At 39.0% G+C, this 19,977-nt stretch overlaps 1 protein-coding gene across 1 annotated transcript in view; it reads right to left on the bottom strand.

Moving 5' to 3' along the window:
- The window catches only part of LOC149069324 (junctophilin-1-like), a 43,201-nt gene that overhangs the window by 16,193 nt on the left and 7,031 nt on the right, over positions 1-19,977 (bottom strand). Inside the window, exons 2-5 of the mRNA XM_089250121.1 lie at positions 6,806-7,080; positions 6,381-6,710; positions 4,889-5,064; positions 3,250-3,368 (exon numbers count right to left, since the gene is read on the bottom strand). Coding sequence (XP_089106247.1) covers positions 3,250-3,368; positions 4,889-5,064; positions 6,381-6,710; positions 6,806-7,080 — 900 coding nt within the window. The remainder of the gene's footprint in view (positions 1-3,249; positions 3,369-4,888; positions 5,065-6,380; positions 6,711-6,805; positions 7,081-19,977) is intronic.

The raw sequence follows: 19,977 nt of genomic DNA, 5'->3' as shown, positions 1-19,977 counted from the left end.
AAATGCCAAAAATGCATCAATTAATAAACCTCACCACGATTAGGCAAAAAACAAAGGAAATCGCCGGAAAGATTTGAATTCCGGAGATTTCAAAATATAAAAATTTACAATATGATAATTATAATTTCAATTTGAAATTTCATTTCTGTCGATTTTCTCTCTCAACATTGGGCCTAATTTAACTTCTCATTTCATCCGCTGATATTGGTACGTAATTATATGAATGTTAAATTTAAAATCTGATATTTAATTCATTCTGCTCTGTAGATCTGCTCCGATAATATGACAATTACATACACAGTATATTTTTTCAATATAATGTCTATAATATATATATACGGTATGAATCTGCAATATCTGATTGTTCCCCGCCTAATTGAATATTATGTGCCGGAATCGCTAATATTCGTTTAAGCGGGGCCAACTGACCTCTAGAGAAGTCAGTGGAACCCACAACATGGGGCAATTTCGTTTTTACGGAAGGGGGTTAAGTATTTGAGAATGAGTTATTAACATCTTTTTTCGTCTCCTCTTCCAAGTTTTAAGTGTAGTTTTGAACTGGAGGGTTCTCGGCCGAGAAACATAAAAAGTCAACACCGAATTAGCGCAACTTTTTTTATTTTTGCCTGGAAGTGTAACACACACCATTATTCCAATTTTAGAACTCGCGATTTTTCTTCGAACTCATCGACATCTGTGATTTCTGTTACACGTTCCTTGAGTTCCTGCCGAATGTTATTCAATCAGAAATCCGATTTCGCAAAAATGTAACATAGGCCGTTATTCACTCGAATGCATTTCCCGCGCGTCCCATGTGGTCCACGGAGCTTTTTTGCAGTGTGCTCGATGAAAAGACTTACTTAGTTTACAGAATTTATATACGAGTAAATGCTGGAAAAAACATCGGTGAAAAAATGTATTCTAGAATTGATGGAAGAAATAATTAAAAAACTATTTTAGGGAAAATTTCAGAGCCAATGATTGAAATAACTCCAGAGTTGATGAGAGAAATAATTTCAGAATTGGTGGGAAAAAAGTATTTCGTAATTCATGAAAATTCATAATCAATGAAAAATATTTCCAGAATTAATGAAAGAATTATTTTTTGAAAAATAATGAGATTGTTCCGTGATTATACGAGGGATCTCTTCGCGATGCTCCCGTACGATACTGAATACCTCTCTTCCGGCCATCGTTCTCTTCTCAAGATCCCACCATCGTCCACGCGCCCCGTCGGGGATTCCTGCTTCTGGAATGGTAATCACTTTCCGCGGAAGGACTTCGTCGTGATCACCTCCGAGGAGGACAATGTGTGGGACCGGTCATTCCAAATGTCTAATTCATGCTTCTTCAGGAAGTCCGGTCCTAGGATGCACGAGTCCTGGATGTCGGCTGCGAAGACGGCATGGTGATAGGTGACAGACACTAACTTCGCTGAGACTTCCAACTTTCCACTCACAGTCATCTTCTCTCCCGTGACTGTCTGCAGGGTCAACGACGGTGGCACGCAGAGAAGTCGATGTTGATGGTGGCTCCAGGGTCGACGCCCGTCCACCATGGGAAACACATCAAATTCGCCTTTTACCTTGCATATCTCGCCGAGCGGAGTCTAATCTGGCTTGGCTGTCCAATTCTTAGGGTTTTCCTCGACACTTCTCCGATGTTCTTCCACATTCTTGCTGATGTTCACCTTGCAGGCAACGATGGACGTGTTGACTTCGGTAATAGATGAGGAACGGCAGCAATGCCTTCTTTGATGTCCACTCTCATCTGCGCCATCATCGCCATCAGCTGCTTCATTGGCTCTCCCATCTCCTCCTTTCCCATACTTCTTGTCCTTACCATCCAATTGCTTGAAGCGGTCGCGTCCCGTTTCTGACACCAAATTTTTCCGTCGCGGATCTCTCGTACTTCTTCGCCGAGGACTTGAGATGAGTAAAACCCCACAAGAAGGAGGATTTGAGAACGAAGAAACGGTTTTATTAACAGCAATTAGAATTTCCGCTAAACTGCAGTAGTTCTCTTCTCCGAATTTTTCAGTCCGAGTGTTCAGAATCTCGCTCTTCTATTCGAACAATCGCATGCCACGCGTACCTTACATGAGTTAACAAGCATTTCCAAATTTCTACCCTTCACAAGGCCGTAACTAGGATTTTTGCCGCCCGGGGCAAACATTATTATGCTATCCCCACAATTTTAAAATTCGATAATTTTGTAATGTGTTTTTTGTTTTTACCTAAAAAATTGCCGCCCCCCTAAATTCTGCCGCCTGGGACAGTTGCCCCACCCTGTCCCTCTTTAGTTACGGCCCTGACCCTTCATAACAATTTTTTTACAAATAATGATAATTTTTTTCAGAATTATTGAAAGAAATATTTTCAGAATTATTAAATTATTAAAAGAAATATTTTCAGAATTATTAAAAGAAATATTTTCAGAATTATTAAAAGAAATATTTTCAGGATTAATGAAAACTTTCTGATTTAATGAAAATAATCTCAAAATAAATATAATTCATTAATAATATAGGGCTTCCCTGTTTGACTAAGAGTTCTGGGCAGTGCTGGGTCACCCGTTAACACCCCGCCTTAGTATGGATTCAGATTCAGCAGTTTCACTTGTTGGCCTTGGACTTCATATAAATATATTTTTGGCCAGCAATGACTGAAAGATTGAACACACCTATTGTAGGGTTTGCATATCCAAATATTTGGGGTTGAGGAAGAGTACGCCCGTCCACACCTGCAATCTAATACTTAACTCCCAATATTATGCTATTTTTTAAGGTTTTGTAGAGTTCATACAGGTATATTGTTATTGAGTGGGTTCATAATTTACCCTTGAGAATATTGACCAATCAGGGTTTATAAAGAATTTCTTCAAGCCTTATAAGTTGATTTTGTATGTGTGTGTGAATTCTTCCTTTTGTCTCACACAAAAGTAATACAAATGCTCTCTAAAAAAAAGATGCGGTCGAAAAATATTGTGCGAGTGAATTGAGATATAGCGATGGACAAGCTCAACAAAATGAATTTGACTGAGCACCGTGTGATGAAAATGACTATAAAGACTATGGTCATACACATGGAATGATCTGAAGTGGGAAAAAAATTGTCAAATTGTGCATCTCAGGTTTTCAGTGTGAGAATTTCTTTCTCCAAAATTCTTAGTTATTATAACTGCACAGTTTATACGAATATTAAGGTAGAAAAAGGTATTGCAAAATGATACATTATAGACTTTTTTGACCTGGTTGCTGGAATTCGGGAGCGAATTGCTTCGCTACCATGCGGGCAATTTTGGAATCTTCTCTGGCATGAGCAGATGCGACGTCGGCTTGTTCGGCTTTGCCCCTCGCTGTAGCTGTCCTACAAGAAAAATATGCCAATTAATAAATATACTGCTATTACTTGTGGACCACGCGCATGCTCCTCTCATACTCTGAGGAATTCCTCTGAACACTTTTTACCCATGCCAGAAAGTTCTGTGATATGTTTTGTGTACCTGACGTGGAGATTGTTTCTGAGGAAACCATATTATTCGTACTAAAAATAGTGCCATCTGTGCTATGGATTCGAAAGCAACAACTCGACAGAATATTTTGCTTTTATGTATTACGCTTCTATTTTAAATGCTATTTGAGTTGATTGTTCTCTACAAAAACATTTTTTTGAAAGAAGTACCATCGCATGCTCATGAACGAGTTGTACTACGAAAAGGCAGAGGTAAACGTTAATCCCCTCCATTCAAGGAACCCGTTTCGACTTACAGCGGCGAGAAGATTGCCGTCTAGTCCAAGGTTCACATCGGGGGACGAATATAGGTATGTATGCTCTAAGTACTTTACCAACCTTACATCCCCGGTCTTATCAACGCAGAGGCAATCAACTCCCTTTTCACCATTGAAGAGGTTCGCTGTGTCGGAATTAATCATTATAGATTTCAACCTTGGAGGAGGTATAAGAGAGCGGTAATGTATATTACCAGTTTAAGTAATACCCGGCGCTGCTCGCGTTTTCTTCAATTTCTATGGGAGGATTGATAATATGGAAAACCATTATAAAGGAATAAACAATACATAATATTGGCAATATTGAAGAAGTGGCAAACCATTGTAAAGGCATATGCACGTCTGAAACGCATTGCTAGGGAACCACTGTAACAAGAGTAAACGTGCCGATAGTTATTGTTGAGGCCGAGAAACCATTGTTGCCCGACAGTTTTTCGCCCATTTCGGGCATTTGCCCAGCTCTGACAAACTTTTAAAGTAGCCTATCGTTCAGGTCAGGGTCCCATTTGGTATATATGCAAAATTTTTGACGACGATAGATCTAAAATTGTGGATTTGTATAGCGAACATACACACATACAGAAAATCAATTTTATATACAGTCGAATCCCGTTTTAACGAATACCGTTGTAGCGAAAATCTCGTTTTAATGAACACTTTTCTAATCCCCCCAGATAAGTTTGCATAGGAACAATGCAAAGTCTTGGAATTCCTGTGTAACGAAGTTTTGTTTTTACGAAGTGATTTCTCCGGTCTCTTGGAGTTCGTTATAACGGGATTTGACTGTATATATATATATATATATATATATATATATATCCTCTAAGACTCCAGTCGTGAATTTATGCAAGTTTCGTTCATTTGTTCGGTTTTACCATCTATCTTCTGAAGACGAAACTGGCAATGCAAATGCTTCCATCAATGAGTGAAATTTAAATGGTGTAAATGGGGCTGAAAAACTACTGGATATAGCGATTGAACGAGGGATTCTGATCGTTAACTCTTGTTTTGATGATGCACACCGATTATTTGGCAATCGCACACAGATTATCCCGTAATACATACATATCCAAAGCATATCGAGATAGAGGTACTGACCTGGATACAGCGATGTCGGCCTTCTGGAGGGCAATTTCGGCAGCTCTGGCGGCTGCACTTACGGCTGTTTCGAGTTTCCGTCGAAATTTCGCGTTGCGGAGGAAGAACAAATGACTTCGGTTGCCGGATGTCACGAGGACATTATTGATATATTTTCCGCATTCCTGCATTCCTGTCTAGCGGAAAAACACACACGATATCAGATTCACGCCAATAGCAAACACAATCTCAAAAGATCACACAGATTATGGTCGCACATAATTGGATATAAGTGTTTCAGAACTACATGCGCAAGTTTTCATCAGTGTATCGCGTATAAAGACAAATCGAAATCGTTCAGCAAATGTATGAATCCTTCTAGAACGCTGCTGTACGGCTTACCTAGGGCCACAGCTAAAAAGGGAGGGCAGAGAAATCTGGTGCTCCGAGCGCTGGAGCAGTTGAGTTGCCTCTCTTTTTTTCCATTCGAAATTATAGGCGTGCATGTGCCAAAATAAGTACTGGGCTCTGGGCGAAAGAGTAAATTTTCGTTTCTAGTTGCGGCCCTGTACTTAGCCGTACATGCACATCGTAAAAATTCTTCCGCAGAGTTTCCGACGAATTAGTTACATACAGGAACGCACGCGTGTGTGCGCACATGCGTAAGCCCGACGCATTTACGTTGTGAGAGTTGTGTTTGTTTAGTGTCATGATGCCGTCTGTGTTTTATATTTTGAAGTTAAAATGAATAAGATATTCATGCCCAGCCCTGTCCAAAGGTAAGGTATCTGCACGTTGCCCTATACTGTTGGACTTTACGGGAGAAAGCCTTATCATGCATTGGCAGCGCATGAATACCTTATTCATGCATTGGCAGCGCATGAATACCTTATTCATGCATTGAAATACAAATATTAAAAAATAAGTCATAGTAATAATGTGGCAGTAAATGTCGAATAATTTTGAGAATGTATATCTGTAGTGTGATACGTGTAGTGAATAGGAGCATTGGAATTATCTTTCTAAGTGAACTTGTCAGCCTCTCCAAACACCTGACAAGCACCGACACTCACCTCAGGGCTTAGAACAGCGGTTTCATGACACAGTATGCGTCTGTTCTTATCACCTATGCTACCCGGGGTCGATTCCTGTACACCCCCCCCCTCCAAGTACACTTCGATAGCGATGAGTACCCTTTGCAGCACTCATATCTACAGCTATTAGAACCAACATGACAGGGATTTTTCTGAAATGCGCGTGATCTCATGAGCGACTCATGGCGTTACAGCTGATTGTCACGTCTTCGAGCAACTTCTGTAAACGCCTTTTGGGTAATAAAAAGCATTTTATTTTCTTGAAGTCTGTTCAATTGCTCGCCCTCTCTGTACGCTAGCGTACGTTGAAGATTGCATTTACGGCCATGCGTTTCTTCATGATTGCGATTTGGATTTGCGCACTTTGAAGTTGATAGAGTGCATGTTTTAAGCACTAAGCGCACTACTTTTGTGCGTACCTTGAACGTTGTGATACCATATCCGTATTTCTTGTTGTTGTACCACTCGCCCTCGTATTTGACGCCGTCGGTGCGCTCTGCGATGCCAAATCCGGCCCTGCGGTCGTTCTTCCATTCGCCCATGTAGTTCTCGACGACGTTGTTGTCGATTGGCTCGTCCGCAAATTCGTCGACCGCCGCGAAGCCACCGCTCACGTTACTGCCTCCACCGCTTGTTCTCGCCGACTCGCCCGTATGGCCCGACGACAGCGATTCGTTGCTGCCACCATAGCTTGGATTCGAAGCAGGCTTGCGCCATGTCGAAGACTTGGGTCTCTTTTGGTGTGCTCTCTGCGAAAAAAACAAAAACGCAAAATGAGTTGAGTCAAACAACGAGCGATACAGTTTTCTCGTCGGATCTGGTACGTGGAAAACACATTCCCTACCTTTAGAAAAGCACTGTCGATCGTAGCCATCTTGTCCGGCACCCTAACACGGGTCGGGCTGCTATTGGTTTTGAGTACGAATCCGCCTCGACCCGTGTCCACCTCGACGATCTTCTTGTCGATCGTTGCCTGATGTGCTGGCAACTCCCCATTCAGCGAAGAAAGCGACCCCCTCCTCTCCTTGGGTTTCGTTGGAGCGGCAGCTGCGAACTGGGCACTCGTCCTGACACCGTAGCCGTGCCTCATACCTTTCATCCATTGTCCCTGGAACGTACCTGTCGGATTGGAGGAAAAACAATATAATACGAACATGTAACGAAATGCGTCGGAGGTTAAACGTATGCAATGTCGAAATAGCAATTGCGTGTTATTATTGTTACGGATACACATCGTTTCACCGTTTGTCACTCACGAGGGTCAACAATTTGATGTTGATTTTTGTATTTGCAAAATATAGCACTAAAATCCGTCGATAGGTGGCACTGGAGCACATATATAAATACTGAATATGCATGTAGCCCTAAAACTGCTCGATATGTCCTCCTTCATTTTTTGAACTATGTGCTCTAATCGCAAACCATATTTTCCACATTTGGATGTAGTGCATACATGCTCGATACATGGCTTTTCGGGCCGAATGTGTGTCTTGGAGTAATTTAATGTGACCCGCTACCTCAAACTTAATTTTGTAAAAATGAACTAAGCAGCACATAACCAGATTCGTCATGTGATTCGCGGCAATTTCCAGAGCACCCAAGTGACCCGTGGCACATTTATAGATCATCTAAGTGACACGCGGCACATCTACAGATAACTTAGTTGATCCACGACACATTCCCAGACCGATTGAGTGACCTGTGGTACATTTAGAGATGACTTAGTTGACCCGTGACACATTCCCAGACCGATTAAGTGAGTTGTGGTACATTTACAGATAACGTAGTTGACCCGTGGCACATTCCCAGACCACTTAAGCCCTGTGACACATTCCCAGACCGACTAAGTGACCTGCGGTACCAGATAACTAATAACTACTAATGTTATTATTGACTAGGGTAACCATACGTCCCGTATTTCCCGGGACAGTCCCAGTATTTCCTGTTTTTTTGGCCGTCCCGACTTTTTGGCAAAAGTGTCCCGGTTTTTCCGTATTTTACACGAAGCCTACTTGAATTTTTATTCTTTATTGAAGTCGAAAATTAAAATTATTTTTTCAACTCATAAATTATATTATGATAATTACAACTATAAATAAGTGTATTAATCTCCCACATTTGTCTTGGTGAACGTTTTTTTTCGTGGAATACATTTTGATCCACTGCATATTCTATACCTGTACGTGTGCTCTCGCGTCACATATCGATGGATTATTGTACTATATTTTAATTTAGAAACAAATGACAAGCCATTGATTGCCATTTGAATTACTCGTAGACATGGGCGGAGATACGGGCATTGCCCCCCCCCCCCCCAGCGTCAAAGGTGGAGTCGACTGATCTAATGTATATACCGTATATACTCGTGTATAAGCCGAGATTTTTTGTGGAAAAATTCGTTCCTAAGTGAGGGGGGTCGGCTTATACTCGGGTCAGTTTTTGATGAGAAAATATCGACCCCCACAATCAGTAGTCATTTTTGTAGCAGTGTTCGAGAAACCGGCATTATTGGTATGGGATATGTTCAAACCCCCGAAAATGTCAAAGACGAGGCAAAGAAATCGAAAACATCATTGACTTTGATACCAGGTGTGCTAACGTCGATTGTAAAGCCTAATGTGAGCATCAACAAGCCTTTCAAAGACTGTTTGAGGAATTTGTGGATCGAATGGATGAGTTCCGATGATAAAGAAACCACAAAAGGTGGTGCCTTGAAGAAACCTGACATTGGCCTAGTGAGCCAATGGGTACATGAGGCGTGGAATCTCCACCGAAATTATCATCCGATCCTTCAAAAAGTGTTGCATCAGCAATGCGACGGACGGAACTGAAGATGATATCCTCTTTGAGAGTGACAATGGCGATGACAGCGTACCCATCATCATAGGGGCGATGCCGCACCCTATGATGATCTGATGGATTACGATGAGCTTAGAGACTCGGAAGAAACAGTTTAAAAAGTTTGAATCGTTTTCTATTGTAAATTTCCGTAAGCTATTCATTTTGCATGGAAATATAAGAATTTGGTTTTCTCTGAAATGCACGGATTTTTTGGGGTCGGCTTTATACACGGGTTTTCAATTTATTGCGGTTTTGGTGGTCCTGAAGTAGGGGGGTCGGCTTATACACGAGTATATACGGTATGTATATACATGAATCGACATCATCATCATCGTGCCCCCGCAGACTTCCAAGTCTATCTCCGCCTATGCCCGTAGACGAAATTTTGTCACGTTAGAGCTGTAGAAAGCACTCCAGAGCTCTCTGTGAAGTGGGGAACTTATTTCTCGCTTACGCAATGTTTTTCTCGAATATTTTTAGAATGTCACTACGCTTAGAATTTGAAAAGTAGATGGCAGCACGTGTAATCTGATATACATTCCTGCACGTGATACAACCTAATTCCCCCACACAACGGAATGGTAAACCCTTTAACTCCTCCTCCCCCATCGTTTTCAGATGATGATGACCTTAGTGGCCCTCTCAATCATTTCCTAATCATTTGAATTAGTTGCGTTGTTACTTTTTTGTTGAGATGAAATTCCTAAAACCACACACGTATTACACAGGGCAAAAAAAGGCTATTTTTTTGACAAGGTGTGCTTGTATCGCTTGGCATATTGTATTGCCCGCTTTTTTTTTCGATTCTATTGAATCTATGCACCGTCTCTTTGCATGATTGCCATTGATCTTTCTTTTTCGATCAGAGGCAGAATCATATCTCCTACTATTTGCGCAGCCAAAGGGTTTTCTAATGAAACACTTTTCTAATGAATCCTTAAAATCTCTATCAAGAACCATATAGTGATATCAAATCTTCATCCATAAAAAAAAGCTAAACGCTTGATTAACATAAGGACAACTCACCCAATCTTCTACTTTACAATTTTATAATGAATTTGAAATTAAAAAAATTTCCGTATAATATACTCGTGTATAAGCCGACCCCCGCCCCCCCCCCCATTTAAGGGCCATCAAAACCATAATGCGGGTCGTTTTTTTTTTCTCAACAAAAACTGACCCGTATGTAAGCTGATCCCCGCCCATAATTTTAAAATGATTATTTGAATATACACGAGGACATATGTTACATGGCCCCCACAAGAGTTGGGCTGACAAGGCTCCAGTCCTGGGGCCTGGGGTGATTTTAATCATTTTTTGTTGTTTTTCACGCTATAAATTCATCATAAAGGGGTCCCGTTAAAGTCTGGTCGGGGGCCCCAGCCTAGGGCCCTGCTTCAGGATGTGGGGGCGATGATACGGTATATGTATCAGATCGATCGTTGGGTCTCTAATTTAGAGTTTTGTCAGCTTGCTCATCCTGTATATGCCATGCATGGAAAGACAGAGCCACCTTGTAGTGGGGGGGGGGGCAGGAGGACAGATTCGGCCGCATCAAGCCACGTGCTTGATGGGGGTTTCACTCTTGCAGTGAAACAATAAGAATTATTATTTTTTTCAACTATGAAACACGGCAGCCATTTCGAATTACTGAAATATTTATGAAATCAAAATAATTAGTAAAACCAAAGACCGCGCTTAGGAAATTTGCCTTCATGAGATAAGACAACCCTTTCCCTCCCCCCAGAAAGAAGAGAAATAACATATAGGTAAGATAAAGAAATACAGTCAAACCTCGTTAGTGCGTCACCCGGTTAACACGTCACTCCGCTTACCGGATCACTTTTTTGGAAGTCCCAATTGTCCCCAGGCAGGAATTGGCAAGCTATGGCTTACTCCGTTTAACGAGTCACTCCACTTACTAAGTCATATTTTTGCTCTCCCAAGAGTGACTCATTAACGAGGTTTGACTGTAGTTGTTGTGTAGTGGTGATTTCTTTTTTGGAAAAAAAAAAATTCACCTCTGCCGCTACGGGGACTCGAACCAACGCCCTCTCGCATTCCGAACGAGTGCCCTACAACGACGCTATAGCAGCAGATAGGATATTCCTTCCTTGGAGCATACAGCGGCTGAACGGTACCGTGCGATGGACGATAACTTGAATCAGCTAATGACTCGTAAACGACATCAAATCCACCAGATGGCGACACATATGTAGAGAAAGATGCCCTTTCCATTTGTTAATACATGAGGAAATTGCTCTTTAAGTAGAGATGGTGATTTTTTGGAAATAGAAATTCCCCTTATTTCTCTTGAAAAGAAAATTATTCACTTGCATATCTTCTATTAACAAGTGCAGGGTACAACTTTCTCTACGTGTATAAGAAAGAGTTATAGCAAGATGAAAAAGACACCCAATAATTTCATGTGACGCTTTACAGACAGGTTCAATCGCATAAGAATTAGTAAAATTATTTGTCCCGTGAAAGGGCTCTCGCGATTATTTCCATAACATAGTGTTTGTAAGGCTAGCTCTGATTTTTTAAGGGCAGTCAAAGGCTCAAGCCCCGACCCAGGCACACCGATTCTACGAAGCTATTCCATCGCCTTTGTTATCGACACTGCACAACGAAGACGGTGATTACGTCAACTAATAGGACCACGGCCAGACGCTAAATTCTATAAATAGTCTAGAAATGACGCGATTCTCTACAACATCCTGTTGCATGTTTTCTCGAACGGATTTTACTTCTCGACCGTTCAACCTTCCCCTCCGGATGATAATTCTATCTCTTTCCCTAGTTCAATGCATGAAAAAAAAACCCAAGATGGTTCACTCATAGGAAGAAGTAAGGAAACGGCACGGTGCCGGATTATCCTAATCGTTTTGATAGGCAAATCCAAGATTTAGGTATTCAAAGGGGGGAAGAGTCAGTGAATACATATATAACAACCCCAAAGATTCAGAAAAAAAAAGGTCAAAATTTAAGAAAGAAGAAGCGGAAGCTATAAAATAAAGAAATATTAAAAGAAAGAAATGGGAACTAAAAAAAAAGAAGGAATAGTGCCGTGGATGTTAGAACAGGTTTAAGGGACTCTAAATTTAGATATTGAGAGAGAGAGAGCGAGCGAGTGCATTTGGCTCATTGTAATTGGCGTTAGCATTTCATTTTGCTTTTATTTTCACTGCTGCTTCTCCGTCATTTCCTCTCTGATCCGTTCTTTGCTATTTAATTTTGGATTATTAACATGGCGCTAATGCTTTTAATATTAGACATTTTATGCATATGCAAATTTCGATTTGCTCGAACCGAACAATCGAAGTTATACAATAAAACTAGGTTAAAAAAAAATATATATACATATATATGTATATGTATATATATATATATATATATATATATATATATATATATATATAGAAATGTACACTATATGTGTAAAAATGTAAAAATTGTTTTTAAATTTTTTTGTCGAAACTCACCAATACCAGCGCCGTAGGCAGCTGTAATATGCAGTGTAGTAAAAAACCAGTGTTATATTATTTTGGAATTTGCATTGTTCATGTACAGTGGAACTTCTGTTAACCTGTTAACGAGATTAATTCGTTCTGCCAACGTGATCGTTATCCGAATAGCTCGTTATTCGAATCAAACTTCCTCATAGGAAATAATGGAAACTCGGATAATTCGTTCCACAATTAGTCATTCATATAAAAATAACTAATAAAAACGGCATTGAATCAATAATTAAACACAATAATAATAATATATAATACAATAAAATATACATAATATTAATAACGATGTAAATAAACATAAAATACGATAATGTTTACAAACATTATTGACTATTAATTTACTCGAAACGACAAGAGAGAGGAGGACTATCGTTTTTTAGGACAATTTACAGACTCCTTGTTGTTTGAAAAAAATCAATTCAAAAAAAAAAAAAATCATCAAAAAAAGATTCAACCAAAAGATTCTCGAAGCTGAGGTGAAACAACTTCACCAATAGTGTTATATTCACCAATGTCAACATCACAATGAAAACCTTATGTAAGCGCCAGTAACAGGAAAGTTAGAAAATGAGCTGATAATCGCAAACCTTGCGCTTCTATAGGAGCCTGACTTGCATATTTCCAGTGATTTTTTTTCCGTGCAGCCCCCCCCCCCCCACCATCGCAAATATTTGAAGTTATGAGACACCCTGTATAAGTCAACGTCGCTTATTAGAATCAAGGATAATGTTATCATTTGGGAATTGTTACTATTTTCGCAAAGTATGGAATAGACCAATATCATAACATGGGGAAAAAATTCCCTGAACGTTATCAGAGGGCTTCGGTTTATATATATATTTTTTCTTTTCGAAGCTAAGGTTAAACCGGTTAAGGTTAAACTAAGGTTAACCTATAAAAAGTATCCTATTTCGTGATACTCGACATTACATTGTTCCGATGTAACTCCTCACAATATTTGAATTAAAAAAGTATTTCAGCTTAAAAGAAAACAACAACAACAATATTTTAGAACAATATGGGTTGGGAGGAACCCCGGCGAGATTGGACATTTTGTAACCAGTTATGTGGGAAAGAAAAACCGAGTTATACCGTTTCCATACGTCCTTACGACCAAACATAATGTATGGTCATCGTACTTGAAACCGAGGCTTTTTCAGCTATATAGAGTTATCATATCAATAGATTATTATTATCAGAAACCCGGGTCCCGATGGGATCACATTAAGCGGCATGCACTAATAATAAAACTCAAACAAAAAAAAAGTTGGTTGAAAATCTAAGCATTTCTTTCGTAAGTTTTTGAGCAAAAGAAAAGACGTTTTCTCTCAACTTTCACAGCTTATCTCTTTATGTTGTTTTTCCCTTCCAAATTCCTTCCATGCTGGTTTGGAGGCACAAAAATTGGCCAACTTCGCACCAAATTCGAGGCGCGAGTGCTTTTGCCGGTTTTTCATTCGAAGAAGTCTCTGCTCAGAGAGAGCAAGCAACTCTTCAATACGATACTTGGATAACGTGGAAACTCAGGCTTTGCCATTTTCACTTAGAAATGTGGAAGGCAGATGACAGCAACAGTATAACACGAAACGCGCATAACTCTGACGATATAAATAAGTTAAGATCATGCATGCAAGCTCACAACATATTGCTTATGTAACATGTAACTAATGCGTTAGAAATTCTCGATAGGAATTTTGCGAGGTGTATGCGCGGTTATAAGTAGAAGTAGTAGACTATTTATGTATGGTTTCGACAGGAAAACTTCGATGAATGATTTTCTATGCAAAGAATTTTGACAATAACGAAGAAAATGAATGTGATATGGTGCAATGTCTGTGGTGAGTATGATGGATATGATGAAACATCCCGGCGGGGGGGGGGGGGGGGGACAAGGAAAAATTAAGCGAACATTTCCGCAGGATAGCATAAATGAGAGAGAAATTGGTTGCAGACCGGCGAAAAGAAAATTTGGAAGAAAAATTTCCCATTGTTATTGTAAATTGCAAGAAACAGCGTCAAGCTGGGACTCTACTGCCACCTAGTGAATGAAAACAAAAATAACTGTCGTGATTCTTAAAATAGAATGGTGGTTGGATTTAACCCAAAAAATGCAATATAAAATAAACAATATATAGCTTCTCAAACTATAAATTTTTTACTTTTATGGAGAATGATGGTATAAACTTTAAAATATCAGTTGCTATGTTTTTAGTGTTTACGAAAAGTGATTTCGCGTCGGACATAATTTTGCGCATAGAATTTACATAGGTATGCAGCATTAAAAAAACAACAACAACAAAATTTATTCTGCTGACACACAGAAATTTTAAACAAATGTTTTTCGTTCGCATATCGCTGTTCTCTTATAATCAAGGAAGCCAAGCAAGCTGAAAGGGTCCTCAGCAAATTATGGAGATGGGACTCGGCTCCTTCGATGGACAACAAACTAATTCTTTACAAAATTGTCATTTGATTTGCCCTGAGGTTTCAAGAATTTGGCGAAACGTTTTGCGAACCGGCGAAGATATTTTCCTTCGTCTGGTGAGAGTGGCTCTGATCAGTGCCGTCTTAACGTATGGGCCATGGGCGGAGATACTGGAGGGCGGGGGGGGGGAGCACTGCCCCTCCAGCGTCAAAGTGGAGTGGGCAGATCTAATGTATACGTGTGTATATGAATTGACATCATCATCATCGTGCCCCCCTCCAGCAATAATGACCTTGCCCCCCCAGACTTCCAAGTCTATCTCCGCCTATGGTATGGGCCCACCAGGGCCTCAAGAGAATAGGGGCCTTAGAAAAATGAGTAGTTGAATTTTTCCAGACTTTGCCAGGTAGGGCCTCAGAAAAATCACTTGGCCCGGGGCCCGTGATGCTCTTAAGACGGCCCTAGCTCTGATTTAGTACCGAGGTGTCAACTCAGTACCGTGATGATATGAAGTTACACATTCTGTCCGAACCTGCGGCCGTGTTGATGGCACAACCCTTTAGATTCGAAACTAAAAAAAATTTAGGTAGATTGAAAATTCAAAATGAAACGACATCTTAAAAATAATTTCATTTTATTGAATCTTAAATCATGCGGAGAGAAAAAAAAACCGGGAGAAGAGGGATAGTGCATTTATTGGTGAAAGATCGGGGCATCTGGTCACCCTAAGACAGTGGTAAATGATACTGTTTCTCATTTGAAATTATACTCATCTCGAAAAAATAGTTGAGATAATTCCATTATTTTGCGTAGTCGGAAAACTGGGTATATGTTAAGGGGAATAACCTAATAACTTCCACCCTATGCAGAATATTTCTATTAATTGGGTATTTCTATTAATTGCTTCAATTATACTAAGGTTAAGATTCATCAAATTGGTCAGAGATCTTTTGGACATGAAACCATGTTGATTAACTGATATGAGTTTATTAATTTGAGGATATATTCTTGCATGTATAACCGACTCAAAAATCTTTGAAAGACAAGAAATAATTGTCACCGGTCAAAATATAGTTCGTTAGACAGGCTTTATCCCTTTTCTTATAAATTAGAATTATTTTGGATTTTTCCCATTCACGTGGAAAAACTCTAGACTATATATAGACAAGTTAGAAATGATCAATAATGGATACACGAAAAAATTCACACAAGCTTTGAAAATATAAACAGTAATCTCATCAAGATTCACAGACTGTATAATACTTGTGTGTAAGGTCATTGACATATAATTTATCTAGATATGCATGCGAATGTGCGGCGCCAAACTCTCTCCTATCGGCGACTTTTGGTACAATTTTTTGTGGAATTAATCTTCCCATGTCTTCCACAGTTTGTGCGTGCACTTTGGTTTCATTTCGTTCATTAGTTTTAACTGAGGATACTTTCAAATAGGGCAAGCTATTTTATAGCAACCTTCTGGATTCTAAATTTTGAATTAACTTTTTATTTAAGACGTTATCTATCGTTGAATCTGTGAGTTATCGATTGAAAACAAAAATGTTTTATTATGATTTTATTATGAATAATTGATAAAATCTCAAGAATTTCTGAATAAAAAAAAATTAAAAATTAAAAAACATTTTTTCATAAGAGAGCTATATAGCTAGTTGATATGTTATGAACTTAATTTGCTATACATATTTTTAATTTTTTTCAGTGTAATGATATAATAAATTTTACGCTGAGAACAAAGAAGTCTGATCCCATACAGTTTTTTAAAATGAAATCAACAACCCTCTGGTGTTCATAATTGGTATTTTACGATCCAAAGAAATTGTTGAGATACAAATGAAGATCCCCCCCTTCAAAAACCAGATTTTCCATATTTTGCTAATTTTTCAGAAAAAAAATTGATGAAATATATATATTTTTTAACTTTATACTCGAAAAGTCGCAGGAAATATGTTTGAAGAAATCTGCACTTATTCTTTTAATTTTACAGATGAACAGACATCTTTAAATTTAATTACACAGAAAAGTCTTTTGCAGTTTAGGAGATTCCATGTATCAGTTTTACACACACACACAAAGTTGCATAGAGCACTTAATTTAAATATCGTATAATTTCTTAAGCATGAGAACTATTTATTTGTGCATGCTTGAAAATTTACTCAAATACAATATATTTAAGTAATATACACTGTATATGATTTATGATTGGGAATCAAGTCATGTTGTGTATGTGTGAGCTATTTTTGAAAGTAAAGAATTAGTATCCTCACACACCCTATCATAAAGGCGACACTCAGCGAGCCTGTCGTAAACAACTGGAAGAATAAACAAATGTTTTTTGTATATATACTTTCATAGTATGACAATAATTATATGAATATTTGTATGAGCTCATAATGGCATTTGTTCCCAATATGTATTGTACATAGTAATGTTTATGTGCATTACCAATTATATAAAAAGGGAAATTTATATTATGTAAATAGCGTATATTATATAAATATATGTGAGTAATTCAAATGTGAACGCCCAGCACTGTCAATGGAGGCTCTGTTTGATTATTCCCTTCGCAGTGGAGTTTCTGTGTACTTTCTGTGTGTGTGTATATATTGCATATTATGTAAACGGAAAGGCAAACAAAACTGCCAAGCACTATGGACGGAGGCTTTGTTTTGTCGTTTCCCGTCACAGTGGAGGCGCTGTATATATATATTTTGTATACATTGTGTATTTAGACCATTCTCAAATTTCTCCCACTTCAACATGCCAACTCCTTCTTTCTTGCCCTATAAATCTTTTCCACACTTCTTTTGAAATCCCAGGCTACGGTCTCCGGCCCTCATGTGCCACTGGGCGCACGTGCAATTTTTCTCCCTAGTCATTGAGTTGAGCTATCCATTTTAGTCAAATGGCTTGTATGTTGCATCGAGTTGATGGCTGTCTTCATGGGGGAGAACGACGAGAGTGATTCGATACTTGAGAGCAAGGGGAGCCACCACTATACATCTTTGCTAACTTTTCCAACACAACTCTGCCTCTTTTGAGGTAACGGAAGTAACGTGTTTTGCATCAGTCCGGGGTTGTGAGCGGTTCTATCTATCTATCTAGTCAAATACATAAGGATGATTCTTGAAATTTTTAGGTTTTTTACATTATAAATTCACTCTAGAGGGCATGTGAAATGACCAGCCTGGGACCCCACAAGAGATCCAGCCTAGGGGCTCTGCATTAGGGGGGGGGGAGGGTAAAGGCATATTTGATTGGGTTTGCAAAAAAGTTAAGCGGGATTTTTTTTTGATACAGAAAAACAAAATTAGTTCGATTTTTTGTCGATAGAGGGCGCTCTATGGAAGCGAATAACTGAAAATATTCAAATAGGAATCCTATAAAATGCAGAGCGTACGATTAACGGCTCATTTATGCGTTTTCCTGTTGCTGTCGCGTACATTAGTTAAATTAAGTTGTAATCTCATTGCGACCGTTGGTGGATAAAGCCAGGGCCATATAACAAGGGCTGTTTCACGAGGCGCTGGAGTCGGTACATTTGACGTCACACGTCAAGCACCAATGCAACTGCAACATAAGAACATGGGAAGAAAAAAAACCCGATATAAAATGTTTGAAATTATTATTATGCTAATATATACCACAAAAAAGAGATACTAATTACTTACGAACTATTTCTTAGATATTTTATCCATTTCCTTGATTTTTCCATCTCTTTCCGAACACACTCTTTATCTCTATTCAAACTTTAAATTTTGATAAAAACCTTTCATCCTAGAACAAATGTGGACAGCTTGTGCGCATATATCAGGGAACTCCTTCGTATAAGTCTCTTTCGGCTCTTTAATAACACATTTTCTATGGTTGAATGTCTCGCGCTCACCACATGAAGAGATTTAAAAACTCTTTTTCGAAGCTATCAACCGTTCTGCTCCACATCTCCGATGGCACTGTTAATCCATAAAGGGATAAAACATTTATCCAAGGGAAATTTATCCGAGAATTGTTCTCGCACGTTGTAATTGCACAACTCACATTTGTTTGCCTCTGATTTACTCAAGAATATCGCAAAAATATCATAAATACCACGTGCATATCAGTGACGCTAAAACAACTCCGTGAACGAGAGATCACTGATTTAAAAACAGTAAAATAAGCCACTAAAATTTAAAATAATCCAGCTTACAAAATGCACTGTATTGAAGAAATGTGGTCTGCGGGGAAAAAGTATCGAGCCGTGACGTCACATAGCGGCTCCGATACCACGCAAACTCATCCAAGGCGGCAAGCGCAACATCAAAGAGATGAAACAACCCTCACTATAATATATAGCCTTGGGATATAGCATTATTGGTAAAGTTCTTTTATCTCAGTCACTGATCACTGACCGAAGCCTTACGAATGTTTCGGAAACAGAGATTGAAGAAAGGTTCTTTCGTGGCATTATATAATTTGCTTTCTTTCAGCGCTCTCTATTGACGAAAATTCGAACTCTTTTTTTCTTTAAAAAAATCCCCCTTTATGAGAAAAACTTTCCACAAACCACATTCAAATTCCAAATCAATTTGCAAACCAATGTCTTCAATTTTTATGAATTACTAAACTATTTACGAATTTATAGGACAGCCTGATAAATTTTATGCTTCGGACAATTTTTAAGAAGCAACCAGCTCTCGCTAGTATTTGTGTTATTGAAAGTCGAAAACCACAAGCAATTTGGCTCACCACCACTTCGATGCGAAGCCATTAATTAAATCCACACGACTGCACATCTGCCGGAAGGCAATATCCACTGACCACATGCTATAACACTGGACAGCACCCCCCCCCCCCCACACCCTGTAAAAACCGGGGCGGGGTGGTCCAACCGGGCCATACTAAAGTCCCAGTGGCCGGAACTTGATCCGGCCAGCAAAGAACAGAGGGTCCAATCGAATTTTTGCTAGAGGGGGCTTGCGAATTTTTGCTTCTTTCTTTTCTTTTCTAATTGCTTTTGTGAATTTCTACTATTTGTATTTTTGTCTGTTTTTGCAATTTTCTCTAATTCCTGTGTGTTGTGTTTTTTCCTATAATTTTTCTATAATTGCTATTTTCTATAAATTTTCGCTGTATGTTTTTTATTATTGTACATGTAATACATTTGTAATTATCATATGCATAATAAAGCACCCAACACCACCCAGCCCCTCATCCGGGGCAATAGCTAAAATT

The sequence above is a fragment of the Pholcus phalangioides genome, unplaced genomic scaffold (genome assembly GCF_987345545.1).
Source record: "Pholcus phalangioides strain wild (caught in Gottingen) unplaced genomic scaffold, Ppha-v1.0 ptg000022l_1, whole genome shotgun sequence".
Classification (NCBI taxonomy): Eukaryota; Metazoa; Arthropoda; class Arachnida; order Araneae; family Pholcidae; genus Pholcus; species Pholcus phalangioides.
Note: the sequence above shows the minus strand (reverse complement) of the source record. Positions and strands in the feature narration are given on the sequence as shown.